This window comes from Strix aluco, chromosome 13 (genome assembly GCF_031877795.1).
Source record: "Strix aluco isolate bStrAlu1 chromosome 13, bStrAlu1.hap1, whole genome shotgun sequence".
In the NCBI taxonomy this organism is placed as follows: domain Eukaryota; kingdom Metazoa; phylum Chordata; class Aves; order Strigiformes; family Strigidae; genus Strix; species Strix aluco.
In genome coordinates, this window is record NC_133943.1 from 7,144,215 (window position 1) to 7,171,641 (window position 27,427).

The window sequence follows — 27,427 nt, forward strand, 5'->3', positions numbered from 1 at the left end:
CCTTCTGGGAGCTGGCTGGCTCAGGCTGACTGTCTGCTCCCTTGCCCTCCTGCTCTCCTCACTGCAGCTGCTGGTGAGGAATCTGTGAGCTTCGAGGCCTTTCTCCTCCTCTGCAAGACTATTTGGGCCTTGCGAGGTGGGTTAGAAAAGGTCCTTGCTTGGCTTATCTTTCGTCCGGGGCAGACGATCCATCTGTCTGCTTTGCTCAGAAGTTGTGAAGGAAGGGCAGCCTGGAGATGTTGACCACAGCCTTCTGCCTGTTTCTGGTGGAGGTGGCCTCGGCAGCTGTGCTGCACGGGAGCCCTTTAGTGTGAAAAGCTCCTTTTATCCACCCTCACTGGTGGTTTCTCTCAGGTGAGCGGGTCAGTTGTGCCGGGCCATGGATGCCCTGGCCTCAGGCTGGGTGAGCACCTGTGGTGCAGAGCAGGCTGCAGCAGCCGGAGGAGGCGCAGCCATCCAAGGGGGAGGCCGTGGCCCGTTCACTGTTCTGGGTCTGTGGCCCTTCCCTGTGGGGGCCGGGGATTGGGTGCCCCCGTGCTGGGGGAAGCAACAGCAGGGTCATGCCACACCGCACCACGGCCCGCCACCGCGCCCCGCCGCCATGTTGGGCGCCGTCCCCTTCCTCCAGCAGGGGGTGGTACCGGGCGCGGAACACCGCCCCTCGTGGCGGGCTGCCTGTCCCTTTAAGAACGCCGAAGGTAGCCTGTCCGTCAGGGCCCGCTGCGCTCTGCTATTAGCTGCCGCGCTCTGTGCCGCACAGAAGGGACCGCCCTGATCTATAACGGGGTTTACCAGCACCTTCTCAAGGGCGCTGCTCTGCGGCTCAACCATACTACGGCGTCAGGCTTGCCCCGCCTTTCGCGCCTGGCAGCGCGGGTAGCGTCGTCCTATTGGCTAAAGGGGAAATCCATCAGGTCTCGTCCCACCCCGACAGCAGGAGCGCCACCGCCTATTGATTCTGCTAGGTGTCGGTCACTCTTGCCGCTCCGCGGAGCCAGGCTGAATGGTTGGTAGACTGAGCTGCCTCTCAGCTGTCCTCCCGCCTCTTTTCCCGTTGTGAGCCAATTAGTATCCGAGCGAAGGCGACCGCCGTTCTCTGATTGGCTGCTCTGCCTCCCGTTGGGGTAGGCTGCGCGCCGGATATATCTGGCCGGCGGCAGAGCACGCCGTTGCGTGAGGTGTTTCTCGTCCGCCGGGCAGGCCTGTGGTGAAGCGACGCCTCCCGCTCTCGTCCCGCTCCGCCCGCAGGTGAGGGGGAGGGCCCGCGGCCGCAGGGGGAGCGGGCGGGAGCCACCGGCGGGGTCACGTCCTCCCGGGGATGGCTGTGGGCCGCACGCACCAGGCCTGGCCTGAGGCGCCCCCCCCACCCCGCGGTAGGCCGCGGTCTGTTGGGGGAGGGGGGGCTCTCGGTGCACCCCAGCGTTCCCGGCGATGAGGCGCCTCCCGCTGTCCCGGTCCCGCGAGCGAGGCCCGCCCGGTCTAGGCGGCGCTTTGTGGCGAGCGCTCTCCCGTCCGACCCCGCGGCCGGGCTTTCGCAGCCCCCTGTGGGGCTCTGGAGCGGGGCCCTCGGGCGGGAGGAACCTCCTGGTCCCGCGGCGCTCTCCGAGACTTGGAGGCGGGAGCGGGGTACGGTGGTGCGCTGCTCGGCCAGCGGTTACTTAGAGAGCGTTATTTGCGGCGGGGGCGGGGGGGGGGGGATTGGCTGTTCACGGGCCTTCATTGTGCGAGTCGAGATGTGGAGCTGCGAGCTTTGTTCTCGGCTTTACAGACCGGTGTTTTTTCATCCGCTGGTTTGTTGGGGTTTTTTTTTGAGGGGGGTGGGGGTTAGGTATGAGACGACCCAAAGCCTGGCATGTAGCTGAGATAACCTCTTTGAATAGCTCGTTGTAGCTGTAAATTGAGGGAGTAATACTGGGCGCTCACATAGTGAGGTCGTCCGTGCTGGTGTATCAGATCGGAGGCGTCTGTCTCCCTGCTCTAACTTTATAGATGCAGGGAGTCATAATTCGGTCAGAAGGAGAGCATGTATCTTACCCTGACTTACCGCATGACCTTGGCTGGATCCGAGATTAAGCCAAGATTTAAATGCGAAGTAGTGCTTGTATGAAGACTTTCCAGACTCTTGTAAGGCCCTAGATATACTTGCTGGAGCAACACCAGAGAAGAGGTTTCCATACATCTTACAGGTACATTTTAGACTTGATCTAGGTGATCTAATGTGTTACTGATTCTCAGCGGCTTACCTGGTGACCTTTTATGTTAAGGGTTGCACACATACAATAAGTATTCTTTCTAAAGAAAATGATTTTTTTTTTTTTTCACGATTGGTTGAAAGCAGCATTTGCAGCAAGCCGCCATGTTTCCAGTGTATGCTATTTTTGTCTAGCCTGTGCTCTCACAGCCAGGAGTGACAGCTTTAGGAAATGTGGACACTGCTATCAAGCTCTGAAAGCTAATGCTTCCAGGTGCCATAAATCAAATGTGGGGTGTGTGTTGGATTGTTTTTAGCTAACAGGACTTTTTAGGTTGGTGTCCTAAAGAGTAGAGAGTGCAGAAGTTGACAGACAAAAACTGCTTTTCAGATCTTTTCTAAAATCATCCCTTTGACCAAGTTTTCATTTTCCTTATTCCCTCTCTGTACAGAATAAACCTAATGATTTTCTTAAATAAACAGTTCTGTGATACTTAAGTGATACTGGTGGTGGCATGTTTACATCCTGTGAACTGAACTCGCCTTTTCCTGGGGTGTTTCAGTCAGCGTACTTAATGTTGTGAGTCTAGCTTTACAAAAAAACATAAGCTTAGTCGATGGAATATGTAGCAAAATTGAAAGCTAGCTCTAAATATTTATATGTTTAAGGTTTTATATCCTAATAGTCACAGAGCATCTTTGTGATGAAGATCTCTCAACTTTTTTGGTGGCATCACATGTTCCAGGGACTAGTTTGCCTTAAAGGTAATGTTAAAACATGCTAAAAAGTGTAATTATACAAAATCTGTTAGAAAAAGAATCGAGTCAACATTGGAACCTTTGCAAATGTGCATCTATCTTTTTAAAAGAAGATTTATATTTAAAAGTATCATGTGTACATCAGATGCTAAATAGTGGTCTCCAGTTCTTGTGTGAATTAGGCAACTACCTTTTTTTTGCTAGGCTGTATTTTTATAAGTGCGAACTGCTTAAGGTGAAGACTAGAAAACATGATTAAAGTTAAGGTAGAAGACCTGGTGGGCAAGATTTCCTTTGTCTGGGTCAAGTGTAAATATCAGGTTCTTCTGTAGGGTTTCTTTGCATTTGCAGTCAAAAGAAACAACAAAAACATACAAGAGGACTTGTTTGTCCTGTGACTATAAGATCGCTGCTCTGCTGTTCGTTTTGCTACTGGCACAACAGCATCAATAGAGTTCAACGCAATTGATGATACTCTTAAGTTTGAACATCTCAATTTTAAACATAAAATCTTTATGCACCTGATAAAACAGCAGGCTCTTTGTTGGTTCAGAAAGCTAGTGTTTTCTTTTTTTGACTTGGAAATTGTGAGGGGAACACATACAGTGGGAATACTTTTTAATGAAAGTAAAATAAAGCAAAGATGTTACTGTAAGTACATATTGGTGTTTCTGTTCATAACAGTAGTGCCTGTTGAGCACTCATAAGATTAGGATAGATGGCCTGTTTGCGTTAGAAAACATTTGATTATTCTAGTTTTTAATAGTAGAACCTGGGCCTTTTCGTCTAAGTAACGTGACAAATGAATTGCAGTAGAGCAGGGCCTTGGCAGGGTGGTGCTAGCTGTTCATGCTGGCTGAGGTCTGCTGTACTTGAAACAAACCAAAGGTGAAAGTGATAGTTGTGTCTAGAAGACTGGATGCTTTTTTACAGGTGCCTGTATAAAAGCTCCAGAGGTGAAGTAATTATGAACTTCTTGCTGAAACTGCTAATAGACTTGGTAATCTTCAGCTACTTCATTGACTAATTAAAAAAAAAAAAAAATTAAAAAGTCTGATTTTCAGCTACTCTAAAAGAATCCCTAAAACTTTGCAGGCGGTGAATGTTACACTGGTCTGAGGTCCCCGTTTTGCTATATTAAGTCTGGATCTCTTCCAGAAGGACATAGCTGGTGGAGTACTGCTTTCAGAGCTAGAAGATTGTGAGCTGTCAGTTATATACAAATAATCTGTTCTGAACCCGATTCCTTGCTGAGGCAAATGTGAAATACTGCCTTCTAAAATGCTGGTGGCAGTCTTCCATTTTCTTCTGCATTGCCCTGTACTGTTTTTTTCTGCTATTAGGCTTTCTCTTTTGTTTTTAAGTGTCTAACAATATAACAATGCCATGATAGATCAGTCCTAAGTGCTAGGATCCAGTTGGTGTATGAAGATTAAGAGTTTTCTGTGGCTAAAATGGGTAGAGGTGAAGGAGTTGACTCTTTACACGTATCTGTTGCTTGGCATGCAGAAAATATTTTGTTAAATCTTAATCCTGGTGATTTTTAATCCAAGTGGGAGTGATCTTGAATTTCACTGTAATGTCTGTGTGGCTAGGTGTTCTAATCTGCCTCTTCTGAGTAACTTTTGCTTTTTACTTTAAGAAGCTGCAGTGGAGCCAGATGGAAAAATTGCAGACCTAAGAGAAGACGACTGGACCTGCTGCCAACTTCATCGAGTTGTTGGAGCAGCTCTTGGATGTCAAAACAAAACCTGTTCTAATGGCAAAATCATAGTGTCTAAGTAGCTACATTATCATGAAGCGGTCTGGAGAGCATAAAACTGACTGTTATTTTTCATTTTAAAAAAAAATAGTAAATGAGCCATTCGGACTAGCACTATCCTACCACCCTTTAGAATGAAATTTGCATGGCTAAAATGTAATTTCACAGAATAACATAGCTTCTAATTGTATGGTAAATGAGGTTGGAATATGTCCAGTTAGAAGTGGAAAAGTCCTTCAGCCAGGTGTAGGAGAAAGCCAGTTCAGGAGAATCTGATTTTAGGATTATTAAAAAACAAAGTGTAGGAATATTTCTGTGAATTCTCAAGGCTTTGTATTTTGAACGAACTCAGATTTTCAAGAGGAGTTAATTTTGGACTTCTGTCAAATCACAAGGGCCATTTTTTTCTGTAATGCTAAATGCAACATAGCTATCTTTTTGTGACTATATGAAGTGCTGCTAGTTAGGTGCAGGTCAGATCATCTTACCTTAATGTTGCAGCAGGTCTCTCTACAGCAGCCTTCTTACTCTTTTTTAGTGGTGAGATGATTTTCAGTTTTTCTCTCTCAAACTGAAGCAGGATATGAGCAGCTCCCAGAACTGTTCTAATATAAAAAGGAGAGGGGATGAGGCATGTTCCATTCATTTTGGAGCTGTTCACCTAATACACCTACTTTCAGTGATTGAGAACTCTATTTCTGGAAATGCACAAAGGAATTTAAAGGAATTGGTGCATGTACAGACTATTGTGACTGTCTGGGGGGAAGCTGTTATCTGAGGATGATCAAATTGTCTATGTGTGCTTTAAAAATAAAAAATATTGACTGACCTGTGTGGCGAGACCTATTGCAGGTGAAGTTGTCTCATGAAAAAATCCCCAAATAGTGATTGAGCTTCAGGTTGTACTTCTGAGACTCTGCAAGTCTGTGTTTAATGGCAAAGTCCTGCCACAGGAGGAATTTAGCAAGGTAGCTATCAATCCAGAGCTCTCTTCTTGCCTCTTGGGCATCTAGAAGTACCAGGGATTAAGATGTTTAATTTGATGCTTTGGTGGTTTTTTTTGTCTTGTTTTTAGGCAATAAAGGTTAAGTAAAGGAACTTAAATTTGTGTGTTTAGTTCTAGAGCTTCCACCTTGCTTACTCTGTATCAGTTTCGTGTAATGAGTAGGAAACTTCTGGTGACTTCTGGTGACTTGAGGGATGCAAAGCCATAGTGAGACATCTGAGAATAGAAGACAAAAATTTCACTTCCCCATCAAAAATCTATAGTGTATTATTGAAGCAAAAGTAAGTAATAAACTGTGTGTGAAACTTGGTTTGCTGATGTTTCTAACATAAGAAAGAACTTAGATATGTATCTTCTGAGTATTTTTCTTCTGTACAGCAGAACTTTCCAAAAAGTAATGCTAAATACCTGAACTGCAGTCTAAAGGGGAACTCCACGAATTTGGCTCCTAAAAAGTCACCCTTGCTAGGTTGTAGGCATAGGGCAGCTGTTACAAACATTAACTTGGAATAAAACCTGTTTCTTGCTGCTAATTCTAAGTAAGAACTCAAATGCTTGTGCTGCTCTGCAGAAATGCTATCCTCCTCCTCCTTTGTATTGCTGTTTTCTTTTGTTGCTGAATGGAAGTGATGATTGTGTGATACAAAGTAGAAAATTGGAAGCCAGTTGAGACTGCTTTAAAAAGGAAGAGAGAAAAAAAAAATCCCAAATCCACACCAAAATAGGCCCTGCACTCAGGGAGGGCAAAGTGTTTTGAGGGGAGAATACAAACAAAACATCTTGGTGAGAAACTTCTGTGATATAACTTACCTTTAATACCAAATTTTTAATATTATTCTATATCAGATTCTTTTTTCATCCCCTTTCAAACAGGACCTAATTTGCTGTTTGTTTTTGGACCTTTATGCTCCTAACTACAGCAATAGTATCTAGTATCTTTTTCCTTCCCCAGATGAACGTTCCTTACTGTATAGGTAGAGATGCTGGTCTCAACTACCTTAACTTATGCTTTCGGTAGACTTTGCATTTCTTGTCTCTGCTTTTGAGGTTGATGCTCTAGAAATTATATTTCTCTGAAACGGTCACTGTTCCTTCAAATTCTGAATAATAGCAGTAGACATCTTCAGTTTGTCTCTTGGCAGAGTTGAACAATACAAGAAGTGCTGAATTTTGTCTGCAAACTGGCAGGCTCCATCATATCCATCAACTTGTGGATCACACTTAGGTTTGTTAGCAAAAACACAGGCTGACTTCTAGAATGACAGCTCTTCTGCTGCAATTCATGATTTGTTTATTTGTATTCTTATAGTGTTTAAAGGGCTGTGCGTTGTTGCTGAGTAAGGCTTCCCATCTGCCACTGGCAAGCAGAGGGGTTTTTTAGTACTAGCATGGGTAGTGTTGAATGTAATCCTGAATTATTTTTTAATTTTGTAATGAAAATGTTTTTCTTGTGCTTAAATTTGGATTGATTGCTTGGATACTTTGATTAGAAAATAGTTAAGCTTCTAACTTGATTTTTCTTACCCAGTTTTTGATGTAATGTCTAGCTTTTCTATAGTGCCCTGGTCAGTGTATCCCAGAGAGCTTCAGAAAGGTGTTCAGGTATTGCTCTGCCTTTCTGCAGTGTCGGGATAATTAAGCACAGAAAGCTGTTTGCCCAAGGATGCAGCATTCTGGTTGCTCCATGATTATTTTTTTTTTAGGATCCAGCTCCTTGTAACACCAAGCACCCTATAAACTTAGGCACTGCCTGTCTTTGTAGGTTGTGTGGTTTTCATACAGTAGGCACTAGTTGCTGTGGTGAATGGAAAAATGACTGTGTTAAGTTTGAGGATCCAGATCCATGTTTTAGGTGTTGGTTTTGAAGATTATTAATAAAGGCTTCTCTGTCTGCGTGATGTGTCTAGCACTTCACACTGCTCTGATCTCCATTGGGGAGTGTCTGCTTCTGGAAGGTCCTAGTGAATATGTATATCTTATGGACTTTCTCAATGTTTCCAGGAGATACTGGTAAGAGTTGAATGCTGGTAACCTCACAACTTGTTCCAGTTTGATCTTCAAATATTTCATTATTCATTGGATAAATTATCCCATTGCTTAGCTTTCAGGCTCTGACTTCCAAGTGCCTTGCTGCCCGTGAAATAGTGGTACCTTTAAGATAACTTTTCAGACAAAATATGTTCCCTCTGAATCTGTCAGAATACAAAAAAGTTGAACTGGTTGCATGCAGGCAATTCTCTGTAATGGCTTCTTATAAAATACAGGCTGTATTGCTGTGACACTGTTCCCTGTGACATTGTCTACTTCTGCATCCAGTGGGAGGCAAGTAAAGAGACCCTTTTTTTTTTTTAAAGGAGACTAGTGTTTTCAGACTTTGGTTGCCCACTTGATTTGAGATGTTTTTTTCAGCACTTAATAATTTAGGCTTGGGATCAACAATGGGGTAGTTCTGTTTTTTTTGGTTTTTTGGGTTTTTTTTTCCCCCTCAGATAGTTAAGGGTCTACTAAAATAAGAAGGGTATCTCACATCTTGGTGTATCTGGTACCTTGTAGTGTTTTAAATACATGTTTCCTTGAAAAGGTTTAAATTACTCTTGCTACTTGAGAGCAAGCTGGTGTAACAATATAAACTCCCAGTTGAGATGGACACTGGAATTTGCCTAGTGATGCGAGTTTAGCTTGTTTGTGTTTCATTGTTCACTCTGTAATGTTTTGTATCATAGTTCACACAGGTACCAGCTTCTCTTTTTTTGCTTAGTCAGTAGCACTAGCAGATGCTGGTTGTGTAAAATGTATGGAGAGTTGGAATTAACTCAAATTGTTTTGCTTTTGTTTTAACTTTTAATCTGTATCATGCTTGTTGGAGACATATTAGGAGTTTTTGTTATGATTTGATTTGTACTATTTTTTTTTGTCCAAAGCAGCAGTAGTAACTGCTTCTAGTGGTGGTTACTCCATATAGATAAATGGTTTGTGTCTTTGAACACTCTCACCTGTTGCTAGGCAACTTGGAGAAATCCCAAATGACACTTAATTATGCAATCCTATTAACTATTGACCAGACCTTTAATGTCTAGCAAAATTGCTGTTTGCCAGTTTTGTGGTGTGATGTGCTTAGATACAGACGCCTCTTTTCCATGTGAGCTTCTCTGGGTTTTTCTTAAGTTTTGAAAAAGCCTTTTTATATTAAAGAATTAATTGATATTATAATGAGGGTGTAGAGTTGCTTGAAAAGTTTGGCATTCTGGTTTAAAGGGGAAAAATATCTTCATCTGGGTAACACATCAATCGTACCATCAGAGTTGCTTTTGTATAGTTAGAGGTAAAGTTGTAGAAATGAAAGATCTGAATTGTATTTCATAGAAACTGATTAAGTTGCTGGAAATGCTGTAACAGCTCTATGAGAATATCGTAGTTAAACCTGTAATTTAAAGGGGGGATGCAACATGACTGTTTTGGTGCTCTGTAAACTACTGATTTGTAGAGATAGGCAGGAATGTAGTATCAAATGGGTCACCTCATAGCACATGAATAGCCCAAAGAGAAAGTGTGAACTGCCACAGAGTAGTTCTCTGTATCTGCTGTGTAATATTCCAATCACACAGAACTATAATGCGTTGTAGTAACTCTGGATCTTCTGATACCGTTTCTTATATTGAAATGCAAGTCAAAAATATGGAAATGAGGATGGCAGAGAACAAAGGCATAAGGATAATGTTAAAAACAAACTGTAGCCTGTTTAGAATATACTTCAATGTAAATTTTCCTTGTCTTTCTGTTAGTACTGACATTGTTCTTGACAAAAGATGTTTAAAATTGCCACAGATGTTAGGAAGTAAAGTTTGGGATTTTCAGACTTCTGTGTTTTATTTCAGTGCAGTCTGGTCCTCTGGCTTGTTACACCAGCCTGAACACTGTGATGTACATTAGAGACTTTTTTTGTGTAGGAAGTCTTAATAGGAACAAGATTCAGACTAAATTCCTTGTCTGATTTAAAAATAATAATAATAAAAAAAAAAAGAAACAGCAATGGTTAGTTCACTTTCACTGTGTAGCAATTTGAGGAAATACTAACCAGTGCTGGCTGTTGGGTGTCCTTTGAGTCTGTTATTTTTCTGAATACTAATACGCTAATAGGTTTTATGGACCTAAATCTGAATTTCCTAATACAGATTTTACATAAATGGCTCTAATTTACATAACTGTACTTTAGAAATTCAGTGCCTGGCACTGATTTTCTGCCAAGTAGGAGCATTGTAACAGATGGTGGAATTTTCCACCAGCCAGGTGATAACCACTGTAAAGGAGGAATTTGTCTTTCCGTAAGTCTCTTGGCTTAAGGAAAAGGCTCCGTTATGTTGCAGAATTGTTCTAGTGTATTTGTTATAATTTCAATTATCCAATTTGCTTTACATATATGGAGTGATATGAATGCATCTTTATGAATGAATCTTAAATCACTGATTTTCAGCTTTTCCTGTTAATTTTCACCCTTTCATCATTATCTCAATTGACACAAGAATGTGTGGATAAGCTTCTCTCAGGAGTAATGTAGTGACAATTCAAGCATTTGGAAGTATTGTGCTCTGTGCAGTAAAAATGCAGTATAAAATATTTGCAGTTATTTTTAGGTCAAAGAATAGTGGAGTAAAAAATTGCTTATGAGTGGTAGGGAAAAAATATTCTCTCTGGAGATGCTTGGCTTCTATCATTCAGGTTGTGCTGGCTGGAGAACAAGAACAGATGGCAACTGGCAGTGTAGCAGCAGGTGCAGCAGGAGTAAAAACAGATTGTTGTCCTCTGATTAGGTCACATAAAGGTTTTTCCCATTTCTTTGCAGATCCGCTTAATGAGAATTGGGCACTCTGCTATTCCTCTTCCCATGTTAAGAGTTAGTTCTGATTGATTTTTTTCACCCTTAGCAGTAGGGAAGTCCTTTGATTATTTTTAAAATTTTTTTTAGCATGTAAATATGACATAATCAGCACAAGCCACTTCACTTTCAATATGTCTTCAGTACAGCATTGGGACAGCTCAGAACAGCATTGAAGATGATGTGCTAGTGGGTTAACACAAGTGAGGACTCTCTCACTGAAGAAAAATCTGAAAGCTTTTGGTGAAGGAGCTGTTGAGATTTAAGTGCTACAGGTAACAGTTTACCATTATGCGAGGATATCAAGCTTTGTACGTTCATATTCTAGAAGCAATTGAAAATAATTCTCAAAAGAGCCTGATTCAGCACTTAGCAGAATTGAGTAGAAAACGTGCTTATTGGCATCCATAGGAATAAGCTTGAATTCCAGGGGAAAGTAGTCTTTACAAAGAAATTAAATGCACCCCCTGTGCCTTCCCTAAACCTGCCCCCCCCCCAAAAAAAAAAAAAAAAAGGGAAGAGTAAACAAGCAACATGTCTGTGCTCTTTTATATAGAGCTTTTGTCTTACTCCAAATGGTGATCTTGGGGGATATGGTAGGACTGGCTTTCTAACTGTAAAGTCGCAGCACAGAGGCAAGTTTAACTGTTGTGGAGCAGTTAAGTCTCTTGCATTGTCAGTTAAGCCAACTGGATCTAAAAGTGTGGGTCTTGTCTGTCATTTCTACTACCACTGCTTTAGAGTCATCCTGCCCCTTGTAATGATAGAGCTTCACAACTGCTTGACAGGAAACAAATGAAGAAATCAGCAGTAGTACCACAATTTAGCCTTTCTTTACATGTGGCTTTTTTTCTTATCGTCTGATAATATTTTGTGGGGATCTAATTTAACATGCCCTAGAAGGCTAACAAGTTCATATCTTTGAGGTTTTTTTGTCACTTCAGACTGTTCTTGGTCTTGAACATCTGTATCTGTAATATATTACGCTTACAACTCGAAGGCTTCTTCAAAACCACAGATACTGGGAACTTCCTAAAACAAAATCAGTCTGTAGAATCTGAGCACTTCTGCGGGCCAGACCCAACCGTGGAATATCACTTTCTGCATGGTTAGCTATTGAAAACATCCTCAAATGACCAAAAGCTTCTGAATGTATCGAAAAGCCTTTTTCAGCTCTAGGTCATGTTTGGTGTTATCCTTTCTGGACATGATCATGTAATATTTCCTTGTATGGTGGTGATACGCTCACTTCCTACTGAAGGAGCAGGAGCTTGTGTGTACATGTCCTCTGGACCCTGACAGATCTTTCTCCCTAGTGTTTAAACTTTAAAAAAGTGCGTTTAAAAACCAGAATGGGTAGACTTTGCATTTATTTTAAACTTAAAAAGTGAAAAAAATGTGTGTATGGTTGTGTTAAAAGCAGAGCAAAACACATCAATGTATGCAAAACTACAGCAACTCCTGTTGTCATATTAATAGAGTTCTAGTTATATCTTCTGTTTTGAACCTTAAACTGTGTACCTCCCAGGGTACGAATTTGTGTACTGTTCTCCAGCAAAGCTGGATGCAGTGCGTGCTGACCATTGCTGGGGGGTTGGGTGTGATCACATCCTCAAATATATTAACCGTATGTTCTGCCAGTATGGTTAAACATTGCCTTGTGTCTTTTGATTACAGTATGTTTGAGATAGGGAATTTGCCAGGTTGGTTTGGACTTAGTTTTATCCAAAATACTGGCTGCCATGTTGTCTTTTTTTTTTGTATGTTCTTCTCTTTGGGGTTTGAAGCTTCTGTTTTGCCTTCCTGGTACATCTAGCAGTGGGGTTGTAACTTCCTTTGCAGGCCTGTTTACGGTGTGCATTTGAAACTGTCACTGTAATAACACTAACTGGGTAGGTCACCTCTGTCTTTTGAAGCCATAGTCCGTTGTCCGTTCTTAGCACTTAAAGGCTGCCTACTCTGAAATTCAGGAAATATAATGGAAGTGTCAAACAAGATCCCTGAATGAACTGGATCAAGGCTTAGTACAAGTACATTAGAGAGGCAATCTGTTTTTCTTTCCCTCTTGCTTTGTTCAGATGATAGTTGTGGGCAACTCTGTTTACCCAGGACACAGGATGCTATTAACATAACTGCCTAGGCATGAACTTTGTGGACTCCATCTGGATTAGTCTGTGCTAGAGGACCAGACCACTTAGTTTGACTTCCATTTTTTTTAGATGATGTTGTCACTTCTTGAAGCTATTTATAGTTGTGCAGTCTTAAATAAAAGCAGATAACTAAATGATGACTCCTGAATTGCTTTTCAGAGGCCTCAGGTTAGTGGGTATCAGTTTTGATTCTCACAACACACCTGAAATATGTACATACTGAATTTGCAATACCATGGGTTTAGGAAAGAGTTGTGTAGGGGAAGGGATAATGGGGAGAAGGTTCTTTCAGCTGCTGCATGTGGTCTTTTAATGCCCTCTTGGTTGACATCTGCTTGACTCACTGCGGATAGCACTTTCACTAGCTCTTTACTGTCAGCACTACAGGGCCTGAATAGTTGAAGGAAGATTAGCTATCATATATAGTCTGTGATATAACGACAGCAAAACTGTCTTCTAAGCGCCCATTCTGCTACCTATTGGTATAACTGAGTATGAAGCAGAAAATCTACTTTTGTTTCTGTATTAGGTAGCAACAATATGCTCTGGTATTGGTGTTTTTCCCTACCGGTTTGAACCTATCTTGTATGAGTTTAAACAGTGTGTATGAGTATTTGAAAGCAAGAAAACCCAGGAATGTCCTTTGGTTTTGACTGACATGGACTGAAGATAGATATACTGTGTAATCTACCTGCAAAGACTTTATTTTTGTAACTTAGAGATCCATGGAATTTAGGCAGAAGGTACCTGGATCCATTTGTTCCTGGGTGTGGGTGGCGCTGTTCATTTGTCTGATCTGGATTTAAGTGAGAGGTGACTTGCTGAGTTTGGTGGAAGCAAGGGAAGAGCAGCATGCATTTGTCTGTAGCATAGTAATTTTGATATAATCCAATATTCCTCTACAGTGCTTGTCGCTCACAAGCGAGGAGTGCTGTGCTGCTGATAAAAATAGATTGGACTTTTTCTGACCTTTTAAAAATGCCCCTAATACACTAGCACAGGCTTTGCTGTGGAACATCTGACTTTTAATACTGATTGTGAAGTCAAGTGAGGTAAGTAGAACTTGGATCGACTGTAAATGACTTAGCCACTTAGTAAATCCTCTTGAACCATACTTGCTTGCTACCTGCTTTTTACTGAGGGTATGGAGGATGGTTAAATGCTGGTATGTTATGAGGTAATCTCCCTCTCTCACCACTGGTTTGATATCCAGCGGCCCTCAGCACCAAAGACTGATGACTCTGAAAACACATTGGTTAAACTGCTTACTGTGGTAAAACAGCTAGTGGGTTTTGGTGCATGCTTTCTACTGTGATTATGTGGCTTATGCTATCAGTATGTGAACAGCAATGTGAAGTGCTCATGTTTTACGAAGCTTTTGATTTTTCCGTAGTTTTCAGTTGACCAAAGAAATGGTGATGGAGAAGCCAAGTCCCCTGCTGGTCGGGCGGGAATTCGTGAGGCAGTACTATACTCTGCTGAACCAAGCACCCGACTATTTGCACAGGTAAAGCTCTGCTTCACTTTAATCTGTCTTTTGGTGTAAATTTTTTAATTTGCATGTTAATATTGGTGAATAAGCTTATTACCATGTCTTGGCTTGCTGAATTTGGACACTCAAATCTGATTTACTCAAGGCAGACTCTGGGTGAAGTTTGCTTTCAGTTTTGATCAGCTGGGTTAAAACATGGATAACAAAGATTACAGGAATTTTTGAAATATGTGTGTTCTGGTTGTTACTGAAATGCTGTTGGACATGTATTCTAAGCAAAAAAGAAAAATATAAGTCAAAAATGTGTTGCCACTTCTGGTTGTAATCAATATAAATGGAAGTTGGATAAATGTTATTTAGTTAAGAATTTTTGTAGTTTTGTCTTGATACAGTTCCTGACTAGGGGAAGAACGTTGAAAATTATGTATGCTTGTATATTAGTATGTCTTGATAGTCATATCAGCAGCTCTTTCTTAAAGGGAAATCAGAGAAATTATGAATGAGCAGCAAACTACAATCTGTTATATGAACAAATTGGTCCTGTTTGATTTGGCAGGTATCCTACATTACTAGAACTAACCTTGTTTTTGAAGATACGCTTTGTTTTGCTGTGCTTTGAGTAGCTAGACAAACAATTTCCGAAACCTTCCTTCTTCCAATCTCAGGAACACTTATTCAGAGTATTCCTCCACCGAGGTGGACAGCTGACCTCGTCCGTTTGGGTCAGAGGCAGGTTTACACTGTGCCATGGAATTCAGTTCTAGCCTTTTATCTGCTGGCAGAACACAGTCCCGTGATGTTTATGACATTTTAGCTTGTAATATCCGAGTCATAAAATAGAAGATTTACCTGCAGTACTTTCTTTAGTGTAGATGAACAAAAAAATACCATTGCTCCTTGCTCAGGCTTTAAACTAGAACTTGAGGGGAAGCCTTCAGCATCGTGGGTGTTCAGGGTACTATGTTGCTTTAGGGACCTGCGGAGAAAAGGGGAGCTAGATGATCTAATCCCATCCTCCTGTGAGACTTTGGTTTTGGCTGTTAGTGCTTGGGTATCTAACATATCTGAACACTACAGTTTACACAGGAGAGCTTTGTGTTTTCCCTTTTGATCAAAACCCCCCTGCCTGCAAATTGCTAACAGGATTATGGAATTGTATGGCTGTATTCCAAATAATTTAGACAGAAAACTTGCTTGAGAGTATATTATTCATAGTGCACTCTAATGTAGGGGCTCAATGTTCTTACATAAACAAAGCTTAGTGTTAAAATACTTCTTTCCAACAGGTTTTACGGAAAGAACTCTTCCTATGTCCATGGTGGCTTGGATTCTAATGGAAAACCAGCTGATGCAGTCTACGGGCAGTCTGTAAGTACTTAAACTTACTGTTCTTGCCTTCTTTTGTCTCACCTTTGTGGTTGAGAAGAGACACATATCCAGCTGTGATTCATCCCTCTTTGTTCAAGTGCTTTCCTAGAGTTACAGAATATATTATGAAATAGTGGTTTATGTTTTTGCTTTCTTCGAAAGCTGCTACCTTAGCAGAAATGACTTCTGCAGTGTAACCTGTATACCATTCTTTCACAGGATATCCACAAGAAGGTGCTGTCATTAAACTTCAAGGATTGCCACACAAAGATTCGTCATGTGGATGCTCATGCTACTCTCAATGATGGTGTTGTAGTCCAGGTGATGGGAGAACTCTCCAATAACATGCAGCCTGTGCGCAGATTCATGCAAACATTTGTACTTGCACCTGAGGTATGCTGCATTGAGCGCTAGTGTTGTGATAGTGCTTCTAGTTTCATGTCAGGATTAATGAGGCCTGTCTGGTTTAGTGTTGGAGTCTGAATGGTTAGACTCGGAAGGTAGTTTGCCACAAAATTTAGCCGTAATGGTCTGCAAATTCCTTAGGAAATTACACCACTTCTGTATGGTCGTACGCTAACCCTGGAAATCAGTTACAGGGCTTTTTTCAGGATATTTACAGTTGTAAATATACTAATTTCTGGCTACTAGGTATCTGCAATGCATATATTTGCTTAAGCATTTAAAAGTTATTGTCTTTGATTTGCCCTCATAGCAACTGGTCCTTTTACTGGAAAGAACTAGTAGAAAGAGGAAAATGCCTCCTGTCATTGAAGACACAGGTTCCAGACTTTCTTGTTGTATTTGAGCATTTGAGGTGGCTTTTTAAATAGACACCTTCTTTGTACAAAATCAGTTCACATAATTGACAATGATAGTGAAAAAAAGTGTATTGCAACATCACTTTATTTTTCAGTTTGACTTGGAGCTAAGAATTGGTACTTTACACCCCAGGAAGTTCTCACTCCTGCTTTCTCAGTGTTGTGAACTATTGGCATTAAAAGCACTACTATGATTTCTTTGTCCATTGTTCCAGGCATACTTGCCTTGCTAGTATGATCCATCTTCCCCCTGCCCCACGCCTTCCCCTGCCTCCAATAACACACATTTTGTTGAAGGAGGCTAGTTTGGATGTATCTTATGTGGGAAGGATGATTTGCTCCAGCTGTTCTTGTTTTCTCATTATTTCAGTTTTTACACTACTGCAGTTGATGTATTTGACCTGGTTCCTCCCTTTGATTTGTTTCCAGGGTTCTGTTGCAAACAAGTTTTATGTCCACAATGATATCTTCCGCTACCAAGATGAGGTTTTTGGTGACTCTGACACTGAGCCTCCAGAGGGTGAGTAGTATGAATTTTTGGATGGTTCTACTGGTATTTGTTTCTGGGTCTACACCAACACTCCATTCCCAGACCAGAGGAAATCTTGCTGGAGAAGGCAGATAAGCATTAAACTTCATGTTCTTCTAGGTTTTTTCCTTGCCTGTAGTTTCATTGCACTCCAGCAATGAACTGTGACATGCAGGTGATTGTTATTTTTCTGGCATATTATATTAAAAGAACAGTGAGACTTATTTTATCAGTTGTGGTCAGATTTGTAGGCTATAAATCTGCTTCTCTGAAGGATTTGGAACATGTTGTTTGACCTTGGTCAAAACAGAGTAACCAAAGTGATAGCAGAAGTATAAGGAAATGTTCCATGTCACATCTTGATAGTGCTTCCCATGTGCTCGTTGGCAGAGACTTCACCTACGTGCTGTGGAAGGTGATGCCTTGCGTTTGAAACAAGTACTAAAGATGTGTGTGGTGTGTTTTTTCCTTTCCTAACTTCATTTAGAATCAGAGGAGGAAGGGGAGGAACCTGAGGAAAGACAGCAGACACCTGAGGCTGTTCCTGATGATACTGGTGCTTATTATGAGCAGGCTGTCAGGTAATAATAATATCTTAGTAGATGAAGTCAGGTGTTGTGTAATACAGACTGCTTGTAGAACAAATCAAATTAATTTATTGCTACTCATGATTCTCCTCTTTGACAGTCAAAAGATTTTTGTTTATTGGGCAGCTGAAACCAAAGTGCTGTTAGACTCTGCATTTTCAGTAGATGTAATGTTTTGGCTGCTCTATAGTATAACAGTGTGAAACTTTCATCCCTGTGCAATGTGGCCTTAATTTAGATAGATTAGCCTTGTTCTTCCTCTTGAATGCAATGTGTCTGACTTCTGTATTGGACAAACGGCATTCCTTACTACCAAGTAATAGAATCAAATACAATACCACCTCTTTTTTTCTTGATTTTTGTGGTGCTGTATAATAGCAATGACATTGAGGAACACCTAGAAGAGACGGCTGCAGAGGCAGAGCCTGAGCCAGAGCCAGAACCTGAACAGGAACCTGAACCAGAGGTGCAGGAAGAAAAATCTGAGCCAGTATTAGAGGAGTCGGCTCCAGAAGAGACTGTGGAAAAGAGTCCTTCTCCAGCTCCTGCTGATCCAACTCCTGCAGTGCAAGAGGACTCCAGGGTAATGACAATGGATGGCTGTTTTCTATGATGTGGTGGTTTCATCAGTATGTTTGACTTTCCTGTTATTTTATAGAGTGTGATCCTCTCTGGCAAGAGGAAAAATACCTGGAATTAGAAGTGTTTACATACTGTGTAATCCCCCCCTCCTCAAATTACTCGTTTCATGACCAGTTCCCTCCTTCCCATTAGTTCCTATACAATAACAGGTAGTTGAAATTCTAGCTAGTAACTAGTTGGTTAAAATACCCAGAGCTGAAGCAAGGCTTTGTATATTTGGTAGGTATGGGAACTATGGCAGCAGTGAGAGGCTCGAATTGTTTGTAAACAGTTGCTGAAATTCTGAACAGACTGCAACCAACGTACTGAATCAGGAAAATGGGTGAAATGTGACTTTATTTATGTGACTATATACTGGGGGTTTTTGTCACTTTTCAGCAATAAGGGAGGCAAAAGTAGACAAATGGGTACTCGGGAAACCAGTACTTTGGTTAACCTTGATGTGATGCTTGGTCTTAGGCCACTATTGTGTCCTATTTCAACTCTATGTAGAATTTAGAAATAGGGTGGAAGTGTGACTCCCTTCTCATTACACTTAAGTCTTTTGAATTTAAATGTTTGAGGGAAGTTATGGGGAAACTGCTAGTGGCTGGACCCTGAATTTCAAGGACAGGTTAAATTTTGTTAATGGTATCCTGTGTCTGTTATATGTACTATCAGGAATATATTTCAGAAGATTAAAAGCATCTGGAGTTGAGTCACAATATCCTCTCTTTTTTTTTTTTTTTAAGACATTTTCCTGGGCATCAGTAACCAGTAAGAACCTCCCTCCTAGTGGAGCTGTTCCAGTATCAGGAATACCACCTCATGTTGTGAAAGTACCAGTCTCGCAGGTATGAATCCAGCACCTAGAGAAGTTTAAGTGCTAAACTGGCTGACAGTAAACTGAGGTGGGGGAAAATTAGTGAAATCTGCTTGCTCATGATCTGAATTCTCAGACTCCAAAGACTTTAAAAATCAATATTTCCTGATAGACTTCATAAAAATGTTTTTTCTTGACTTTTTGGTTGAGAAAGAATTGTTTCTCATGGAGGAAAACCAGGGAGTGTTCATGTGAGTGCTGGATGTATCTGTCATCTAAAATGATTGCACCTTCTTAACAAGAGGCAACTTTTCATTTTCCGCTGCCTATTCGTGAATGAGGTTTTGTCATGAATGAGTTTGTGTAATACAGTCTGTGTAACTGCCACTGCACTTTGGGCGGACACACTTTATTTTATAGAACAGTGAATGGGGTTACTTTGAAATTCTAACTTGGTTAAGTGACGTGTTTGCTTTTAACATATAAGCCAATGTGAACTAACATGCATCTTAGTGCCAGGTGGAAAGAATTACAACTTTTTTCCTGTATTTTCAATCTATTTTATCAACAGCTTGATAGTGAGCTCTTAAAAGCTGAACCCTACCATTATGTCTGATTCTTTCTTGTTAACTCCCTTTTTGAATTTATACAGCCCCGCCCTGAGGCAAAACCTGAATCTCAGACCCCACCTCAGAGACCTCAGAGGGATCAGCGAGTGAGGGAGCAGCGAACAAGCATCCCACCACAGAGGGGTCCTAGACCAAGTAAGAGAAGCTACAGAGAGTAAACTGTTTTCTGCTATTTGGTTTTGGGGAAGCAATATGATGATTAAAGATTTTAAAGTCTTATTAATTTTGTCAGTAAGAGAATTATTTCTACTTTCATGGATATGGTTATTTTAGATGATCTTGGTCTGAATGTCTGGTAAGCTTCAGAGCTGAGTTTCACTAGCATTCTGTTGAACTATTTAGTTTCTACTCAAGTGTTTGGCTTCCGTCAGGTGATAAATAGCCAACAGTTATGAACTTGCTAGTGTAGAATGCTTACCTTTTTTTTTATATATATATGATTGGATAAATAGAGTGTAAATTCTGATTATTTTATAAGGTGCTAATTCTGACCATGGCTTCGTTCTTTTTGTTTGTTGGGGGACTGACTTTTCTTTAAACAAGTTTTAATTTTCTGTTCAAGTTCGTGAGGGTGAACAAGGTGATGTGGAAACTAGACGGATTGTGAGATACCCAGACAGTCATCAGCTGTTTGTTGGGAACCTTCCCCACGATGTGGATAAAACTGAACTTAAAGACTTCTTCCAAAGTAAGTTAGTTGCTTTGCTGTGCTTTCAGGGTTTGGGGGTTGCAGCCATAAGCGTGGTCAACAGAGCATTCTAATGTATGACCCAAGAACTTGGCTTTTCTCTTGCAGGCTATGGCAATGTTGTTGAACTCCGCATCAACAGTGGTGGAAAGCTCCCCAATTTTGGGTTTGTGGTGTTTGATGATCCTGAACCAGTTCAGAAGATCCTTAGCAGCAGGGTAAATAAAATTCTAGTCAGTGGTTTAATAACAGGCAGTGTTTTTCAGATTACTCTAACAAGAAAAGATTCTACTTTTGGCCTTTCTTGAGCATATTAAAGTAGGTGTGATGTCTTTCCCTCTTATTACCAAGGCTTGTGCAGCATTTGTACAGATTGGGCCTTTTGTCATTAGCTTGTAACAACTTAGGTGAACATGAATTTATTCATTATAGAGCCTTTTTCCAATGGGAAGTTGCTGAGCTCTACCTAGGAAGTAGGTAAATAGTTTTCAGGAAGGCAAGATAAGAGTCTGACCCTATGGACAAGTAGAATCTTGTTTGTCAAAGAGCTTGAGAAGAAGAGGTTGAAAGGGAGAAGCTATACTAGTGTGCATGTTGAAAAGAATTTCTGCTAACAAAGGCAGGAGGTCCCTGCTCAGCTTGTTAGCAGTGGTTGCTAATGTGAAATGTGCACCCCATGACTGTACAGTGTGGTGGTAGGCAGTGGATCTGGATGCACCATAATGGCTGTGCAGTGTGCTTACTTACAGCTTAGCTCTTCACCAGGCAGGGACATCCTTTCTTCTTTATTCCTTACTGTACAACAGTATTGCCAGTATATTCCTGTTCTTAAAGTGAAAGGTAACTTTGGTGTAGATTTTTAAGCCTTGAGTTTAAGTATGAGTTTGGAATATTTCATGTGGCTGGACACCTTTAGTTGTGGGATGCTGGCAACACTGGTGGCAATGCTTGATGAGTTAGTGTATATGAACCCCAGCAGCCCTGGAACTCTTGCAGGGAGCTGGCAATTCAAGATTGGAATGCTGATAGAGATACTTCCATAAGTGGCAGTTCCAGTGAGGTCTAGGGTAAAGTCGAAAGTGATTTGAAACCAGTGCTAAAAGTAGGTTGAGTAAATCTGGTTGACTTTTGGTCTGAATTGGTGTGGGAACAAGTAGTACAGTGACAGTGGGTCCTTAAGCCATTTCTTAGCGTCAAGCAATAGGTGAACACCTTCAGCAGTGACTTAAACTTGCATGTTTGAGTTTTTGCTGAAGCAAATTAGACATGTTCACTTGTGAGTTTCCTTGCCCTTGGGGAGGTAGCTAAGAGCTGAGTTGTCCAGGGAATACCAAAGGCACACTCAGCTGAGGGATTTGTGGCCTTTGTTTACTTGTTCAGCTGTGCCACTCTGTGTAATGGAGAGTGAATGCTGCCTTCCAAGTTAGACTTTGAATGTATAATAGTTGGTGCCCTTAGAGTATTTTTTCTGCAAGCCCATGTAAATGTTGAAGATATAATGGATGGGCATGGTTTTCTGGAATAAGACCTTTTTTTTATATAGACCTAAGTCTTATAGAAGCAGTTTAACAACCTCCTAGCCTGCTTTGAACAGCACTAAATTCTGTTTGTAGTATCCACTGTGTGAATTGTTTTGAAGATGAGCCCAGTGCTTTGAGCAAATGTATGCCTGAAGCAGTAGGACTTTTTGCAGGACGAGCTTTGCTCTAAATGAGTGTTAAAGGCTTTGATAGACTCTTAGCCAGTGAAACTAAACCTGATGTCTGCTGCCTGATGTGAAATGTGGGAGTTTACACTGGATTTGGTAATAAGGCTGTAACATGATGCTTCGATCTTTGTCCAGCACAGCTGATGGCTAGAGGAGGGCAGTGTGCTTAGATCTGTTCTGCTTCTATAGTCAACACAGAAGTGAGTGGCTAGTCGTTCCATCTGATAAGGAAGCGTTGTGCCTGGGCCAAGGATGGATCATCTTTTTCATGTTCTTGTTTATGCAACTGCAGGAATAATTTGAAACAAGTGAGTCCTTGTTCCTGTAGTTTGTGAATTCTTGCAGACTTCAGCTTTTTGTCTGCAGTGAGGTTTGTGGGAAACCTCACTGAAGCAAGAACAGAGAGGAGCAGGACTGCAACATCCCAGTCAAACGACCACTTGTTGCTGCAGTTCTAAAAAATAGAGCTTGACCTAAGTGGAAAAACTTCACTGGCCTGTATAGAAAGGTGGCAGAGGGGATCTGACATTCTTCATGCCACAAGAAAAATCAGCTGGGACTCTGCATGGTGGCACACTGAATTGCCACTTATTAATGGAAGGAGGTTACTGTTAATAGTTCAATTCCTTTTCTAAAAGGTGTCAGAACGCTCAGTGTTAAGCCTAAGACTGCTTTTCTGTGTCACTCTTCCGCATCTTTTTTTTTTATATCTTCTCCAGTAAAGCCACAGACTGGATGCATAGTTTGACTATCACCTTCTTCTAGTAACCAACATAAAACACTTCAGATTTCTTTCATGAAGAGGAGGGTATGAGACAAGGTTGCAGAAATCTGCTTGACGTTGAAGAGTTACTGGTGAGATATTAAAGTGCCTTTTCTGTTTTTGTTGCAGCCCATCATGTTCAGGGGAGAGGTGCGCCTGAATGTGGAGGAGAAGAAAACACGAGCTGCCAGGGAGGGTGACCGCAGAGATAACAGACCACGTGGACCTGGAGGCACTCGTGGGGGGCTGGGAGGTGGGATTCGAGGGCCTCCGCGTGGAGGAATGTCCCAGAAGCCAGGATTTGGAGCTGGAAGGGGGATCGGGCAACGCCAGTGAATGCATCATGGATGTTGACATGGTGGCGCAAACCCTTTTTCCTGCAGATTTGTGAATTTCAGCCTTGGGTATCTTGGAATGTGGCCCTAGCCTGTATAGACTGCTACGTTTGATACTATTTTGGCCCCTTTTTTGTTTGTGTTATGGTTTTGTGATTTTTTTTTTTTTTCTAGTCCTTGTCCCAGATTCCAGCTTTGTGGAACAACGTTTTAGGAAAAGTGGATTTTAAAAAGAAAAGAACTGAATTTTCTTGTTCACCTCAAACTTACGGACTGGATTTTTTGGTACCAGTGGTTTCTCCTAAAGGAATGTCTTTTTTTTTTTCTTTTTCTTTTTTCTACCCCCCCCCCTTTCTACTGAATTTGGGTGCGTTTCAGTCAGTGGAATAATATTTCACGTGCATGCGTTCAAGAGCCTGTAGGAAAGCATAGTACTTGACAAGTATTTCAAGGGCAGAAAAACAAAACTATTGATTTATTCTTTGAGGGTCATACGAACAGCCTCTGGTCCGGAGATATTGCCACTTGAAAAATTGACATTCACCTTTCCCTTTGTGGCGCTGTAAAGTGGAATAATGGGTATCTGTAAAATCTTTTTTCTTTTGATACGTGATCACGGAAAGGAATTCGAGCTACTGTTTTACCACTTTAAAATTTTGGATTGTGGGATAGGTTTTAAATGTCTAGAACTTGACTCTTAAAACACTTTTCCTGAACTTGTGAAATTTTTTATTGAAATAGGGAGTTTTTTTCATGTTTAGTTTGTATTTGTATAAAAAAAAAAGCAAAATTGTTGTGCCTTCTATTTATCTCTCATTCCAGTCTTGGCAAATTGTTTAAAAAAAAAAAATAAAAATAAAAAAGGTCTAGATTTGCTTTATCAAGTTAAGAGTATGTTGGAGTTTTTCCAAGGGGAAGAGGTTTTTCAGTCATTAGGTTTACTAGGTAGAGGTGGTTATAGCTGAAGTTTTTAATACCTTCTGTTCATCAGTTTGCATTTAGAAATTGAAAACAAGTACTTTTTGGATGCAGAATTTAATAAGATTGATTTGAGGCTGGGCAGGCCCCATTACAATTGTTGCAAAAGTACAACCAAAGCAGAAGTACCTCTGTCACATCCTTTACAGTTCAGACTGCTGTATGTTATAGAGTTATTTTTGCAGTTTAGGCATTAATTTCATCCCTGCTTCTGCCAGTCCTGAAGTGGATGGATGCCATCTTTGTCACAAGTGCAAAAGGTGCCTGTCTGCCCTGGTGTTAAGAAGGATGTTGAATGCTCTCTGCTGCTTCTGAAAGAAGATGAAACAAAAAACAAAACTGGGTAATTTCAATCAGAAATCTTGTAAGATTGTACTGCACAAAGCAGTATTATTTCTGTAATGTGTGGTGTTAAACATCTGGATGAAAACAGCAGTTTTGAGTCTACACCAGACCTTCAGAGCTCTTGGTAATACAAAAGAGGTGCTTAGGCAGTTTGCTTATCTGTGTTAGGGTTCATTGTTTCCATGTTTTCTTGATTTATTAATATAATTGCTGTGCATATGCAATATATCTCTCTTGACCTTTTCTTGCTTTAAAGCTAGAACAAAACTGCCCTTGCCCAAAGGGCAGATAAGTATTACCTGTTCCAGAAGAGTAATTTTTTGCCTTTTAATTGCTAAACTTAGTGGTTGAGCCTGGTTGTACTAAATGTCAGTAGAGTTTTGGTTTCTGTTCTATTTTATCTGCATCTTCAGAGTTGTTACGCTGTTTGTCTCTTCCCTCCTTACGAATGTTTCTCTGATTGACTTGCTTATAGTCAGTTCCTGAAGACTTAAATATCTTAGTGAATTGGAGGAGAGCAAATTGTGACAGCAATAGCTGTGGTATGCTCTCACAGCCAGCATACTGGAAATATATACTGCTTCCTCTTGTGGTGGTAACTGGTATTTTTTAAAAAAAAAAACTTTCTGCATTTTTCATATCAGGAATGACTGTGAGGTAAAGGTATGCAATGGAAGTCTTTCACTGAACTCTGTCCTTGTTAATGATATTTTTTCCATCTCATTTGTTGGGTTCCTGTTGTTCTTGATGTTAAATCCAAGGCTGCAGTAGCAGGTTGCACTTCAGACCTATCAAAGTGCTATTTATTAATAGAAGCTCTTATAGCTCTTAACCAAATCTGCAAAAGCATCTGTAAACCTGAAACACCATTTTTGTAGTGGGAGTTGCACAGTTCTGACTGGTTTGAGAAAGAGCTGAGGAATGTCAGTGAAGAATTTAAAAGGCTATAAGGTGAAGTGTATGCTTGTTCTCATATGAATCGTACTCTCAATACGTTGACCCAGAAAGTGATGTTCTTGTCCAAGATGACAGGCAAAATAAAATATTTACATTAAATTTTTTTGGAATGTCTTGTAAAGAAATACTTGTCAAAAGCAATTTATGTTGACAGCATCTTGACAAAATGTAGAGTGACTCAATATTTGCATTTTGGTGGTTCTGTGACCAGCTAATAACAAAGTATATGGAAAAGACCTGCTGTAGAATGTTGTCACATTGGCTTTTTTGTTTAAACTTTCTAGTAAGCCTCAAGCCCTTCTGGTTTCTGCACTGCTGTGCTGTTAAAACCTCAACGTGTAAGGTCTTCAGTGCTTTGCGTGCGTTAATGGTGAAGATGACTATGAAGAAGTCACGATTCAGTTTGCCTCAGCGGGCTGCCTTGAACTCAAATAGCTACAAGGCGGCTAACCTCTAATAACCAAGGGAGCCTAACTCTTCTAGGAAGGAAAATGCTACAGGGCTGTCTCAAATGGGTAAGATGCTGTGTGTCTCCCTGCTAGCACCTCCACTTTAATCGAGACAATGAGGTGTTTGCTGAAGTGCTCTTGATGTCCCAGTGCTCTGCGGGGAGCAGGAAGTGCAGAGAAGTTGGTCAGACCTGTCACAGGCTGCTTTTGCACCCACACAAGCCACACGGACAGTGTCAGGAACAACCTTAATGATCTTTATAACTTAATGATCTGTCCTTCTGTGAGAGCACAGGGGTTTCATGTATGACTGGTGTGATCTGGCCTCTTCTGGCTAATCTTAATACTGTAAAATTAAGACTCTTTCATTTACAGTAGTATTTCACACCACCTGAACCAGAACTGGAAGCTGTGCTGCCTTTGCTGTATGTTTGGTTAAAGGCATTGCACATTTAACCAGGCTTAGTTATCCCCTTTTGTGCAGGGAGAAACTCCTGGAGTATTCAAGTACCAGCAGACTTGCATGGGGCTGTTGTACAGAGTTGAACAGAAATTTTTGTGTTCAGGACTGCAGGTGTTTGTTCTGTGGTTGAGGATGCAGGCAGGGAACACTGGCTCTGCAGGGCCCTGTTTACAGGTTCTTTTATTTTTTTTAAATTTGCTCAGAGCTGAAGCTCTGGTGTTCCTGGATGTACACTAGCCACATAGAGGCAAGTGTGGAGGTGCTGAGCACGCTACTGGAAGTAGGGCTTTGCAGAAAGGATTTACTTCTGGAGTGGGAAACATCCTGTGTGCCTACACGCTGTGGGTAACAGCGAGCTCTGACTTGAATCTGAATGAGAAATTCATCAGCAGTGCCACATGGAAGGGGTGTCCCTTAGACCTGGGAGTCCACTTTCCTTGGTGAAAAGGATGGTTCTGGGTGCAAGTATGAAGGTTTGGAGTTGATCTCTGCAGCTGCTGATTCTGCACATTTCAAAGGGACATATTTTTGAACAAAATGTGGGTTTTTTTTAACTGTTTCTCTTTACACGGCTGCTGCCTGGGGCTAAGAGCACATGGCACACTAGCAGTTTCCTCAAGTTGTGCATGTTTTAGCAGGAAATAATTATCTCGGTGATTATTTCATTTCCCAGCAGTTCCATTCTTACCCTGGCTAGTAACTTGAGAAACTGCTCTCCTAAGATCCTGATAATCTCGTTTGTGTGTTGTGTGGAGGATGGGATGAGGAGGTTTGTTAATAGCTTATCCGGTTATGAGATGTGAAACAACTGAGTAAAATGCTTTTGAACTCCGTCATTCCTTAAAGACAGCAGATTTTAGAGTAACACTGTGTTCTCAGAATAGATTTGAAGGGCAGGATGTTGCCCTTCTGTTTCTGTTACAAAGTGCCGCATGCCAAGCCAAGTGGGATCTGCTGTTCTGCTGCTGATACTTCAAACTTGACAAAGCACCTGACTGTGGAAGGACAAATACTTTATCATGTCCATCTTTGAGATTCAGCATGAGAGGCAGTCCTTTAATGCTCTGAAATGTCATTTTTAGGTGTCTGCCCCAGGGTCAGTTGATCTACTGAAGAATTTTAGACTATGT

At 41.2% G+C, this 27,427-nt stretch overlaps 1 protein-coding gene across 2 annotated transcripts; it reads left to right on the top strand.

The window, feature by feature from the left end:
* The first annotated feature begins 1,116 nt into the window (after window positions 1-1,116).
* On the top strand, window positions 1,117-23,989 carry G3BP1 (G3BP stress granule assembly factor 1). 2 transcript variants are annotated; one of them, XM_074838152.1, is made up of 12 exons: window positions 1,117-1,248; window positions 14,135-14,248; window positions 15,520-15,601; window positions 15,821-15,994; window positions 16,852-16,942; window positions 17,439-17,532; window positions 17,917-18,121; window positions 18,912-19,013; window positions 19,635-19,746; window positions 20,174-20,299; window positions 20,387-20,517; window positions 22,900-23,989. In XM_074838152.1, the coding sequence occupies exons 2-12, from the start codon at window positions 14,154-14,156 to the stop codon at window positions 23,104-23,106; spliced, it is 1,419 nt and encodes a 472-aa protein (XP_074694253.1). In that variant the 5' UTR covers window positions 1,117-1,248; window positions 14,135-14,153; the 3' UTR covers window positions 23,107-23,989. The 2 variants fall into 2 exon arrangements, with proteins under 2 accessions (XP_074694253.1, XP_074694254.1); XM_074838153.1 differs by having other exon boundaries at window positions 20,408-20,517.
* The last annotated feature ends 3,438 nt before the right edge of the window (window positions 23,990-27,427 follow it).

Bases quoted from the DNA above. Each gene is read 5' to 3' on its own strand.
- G3BP1 (XM_074838152.1), top strand. From the start codon at position 14,154: ATGGTGATGGAGAAGCCAAGTCCCCTGCTGGTCGGGCGGGAATTCGTG. The intron at 15,995-16,851 runs GTATGCTGCATT...ATTTGTTTCCAG, and splicing joins CATTTGTACTTGCACCTGAG to GGTTCTGTTGCAAACAAGTT. The intron at 16,943-17,438 runs GTGAGTAGTATG...AACTTCATTTAG, and splicing joins TGACACTGAGCCTCCAGAGG to AATCAGAGGAGGAAGGGGAG.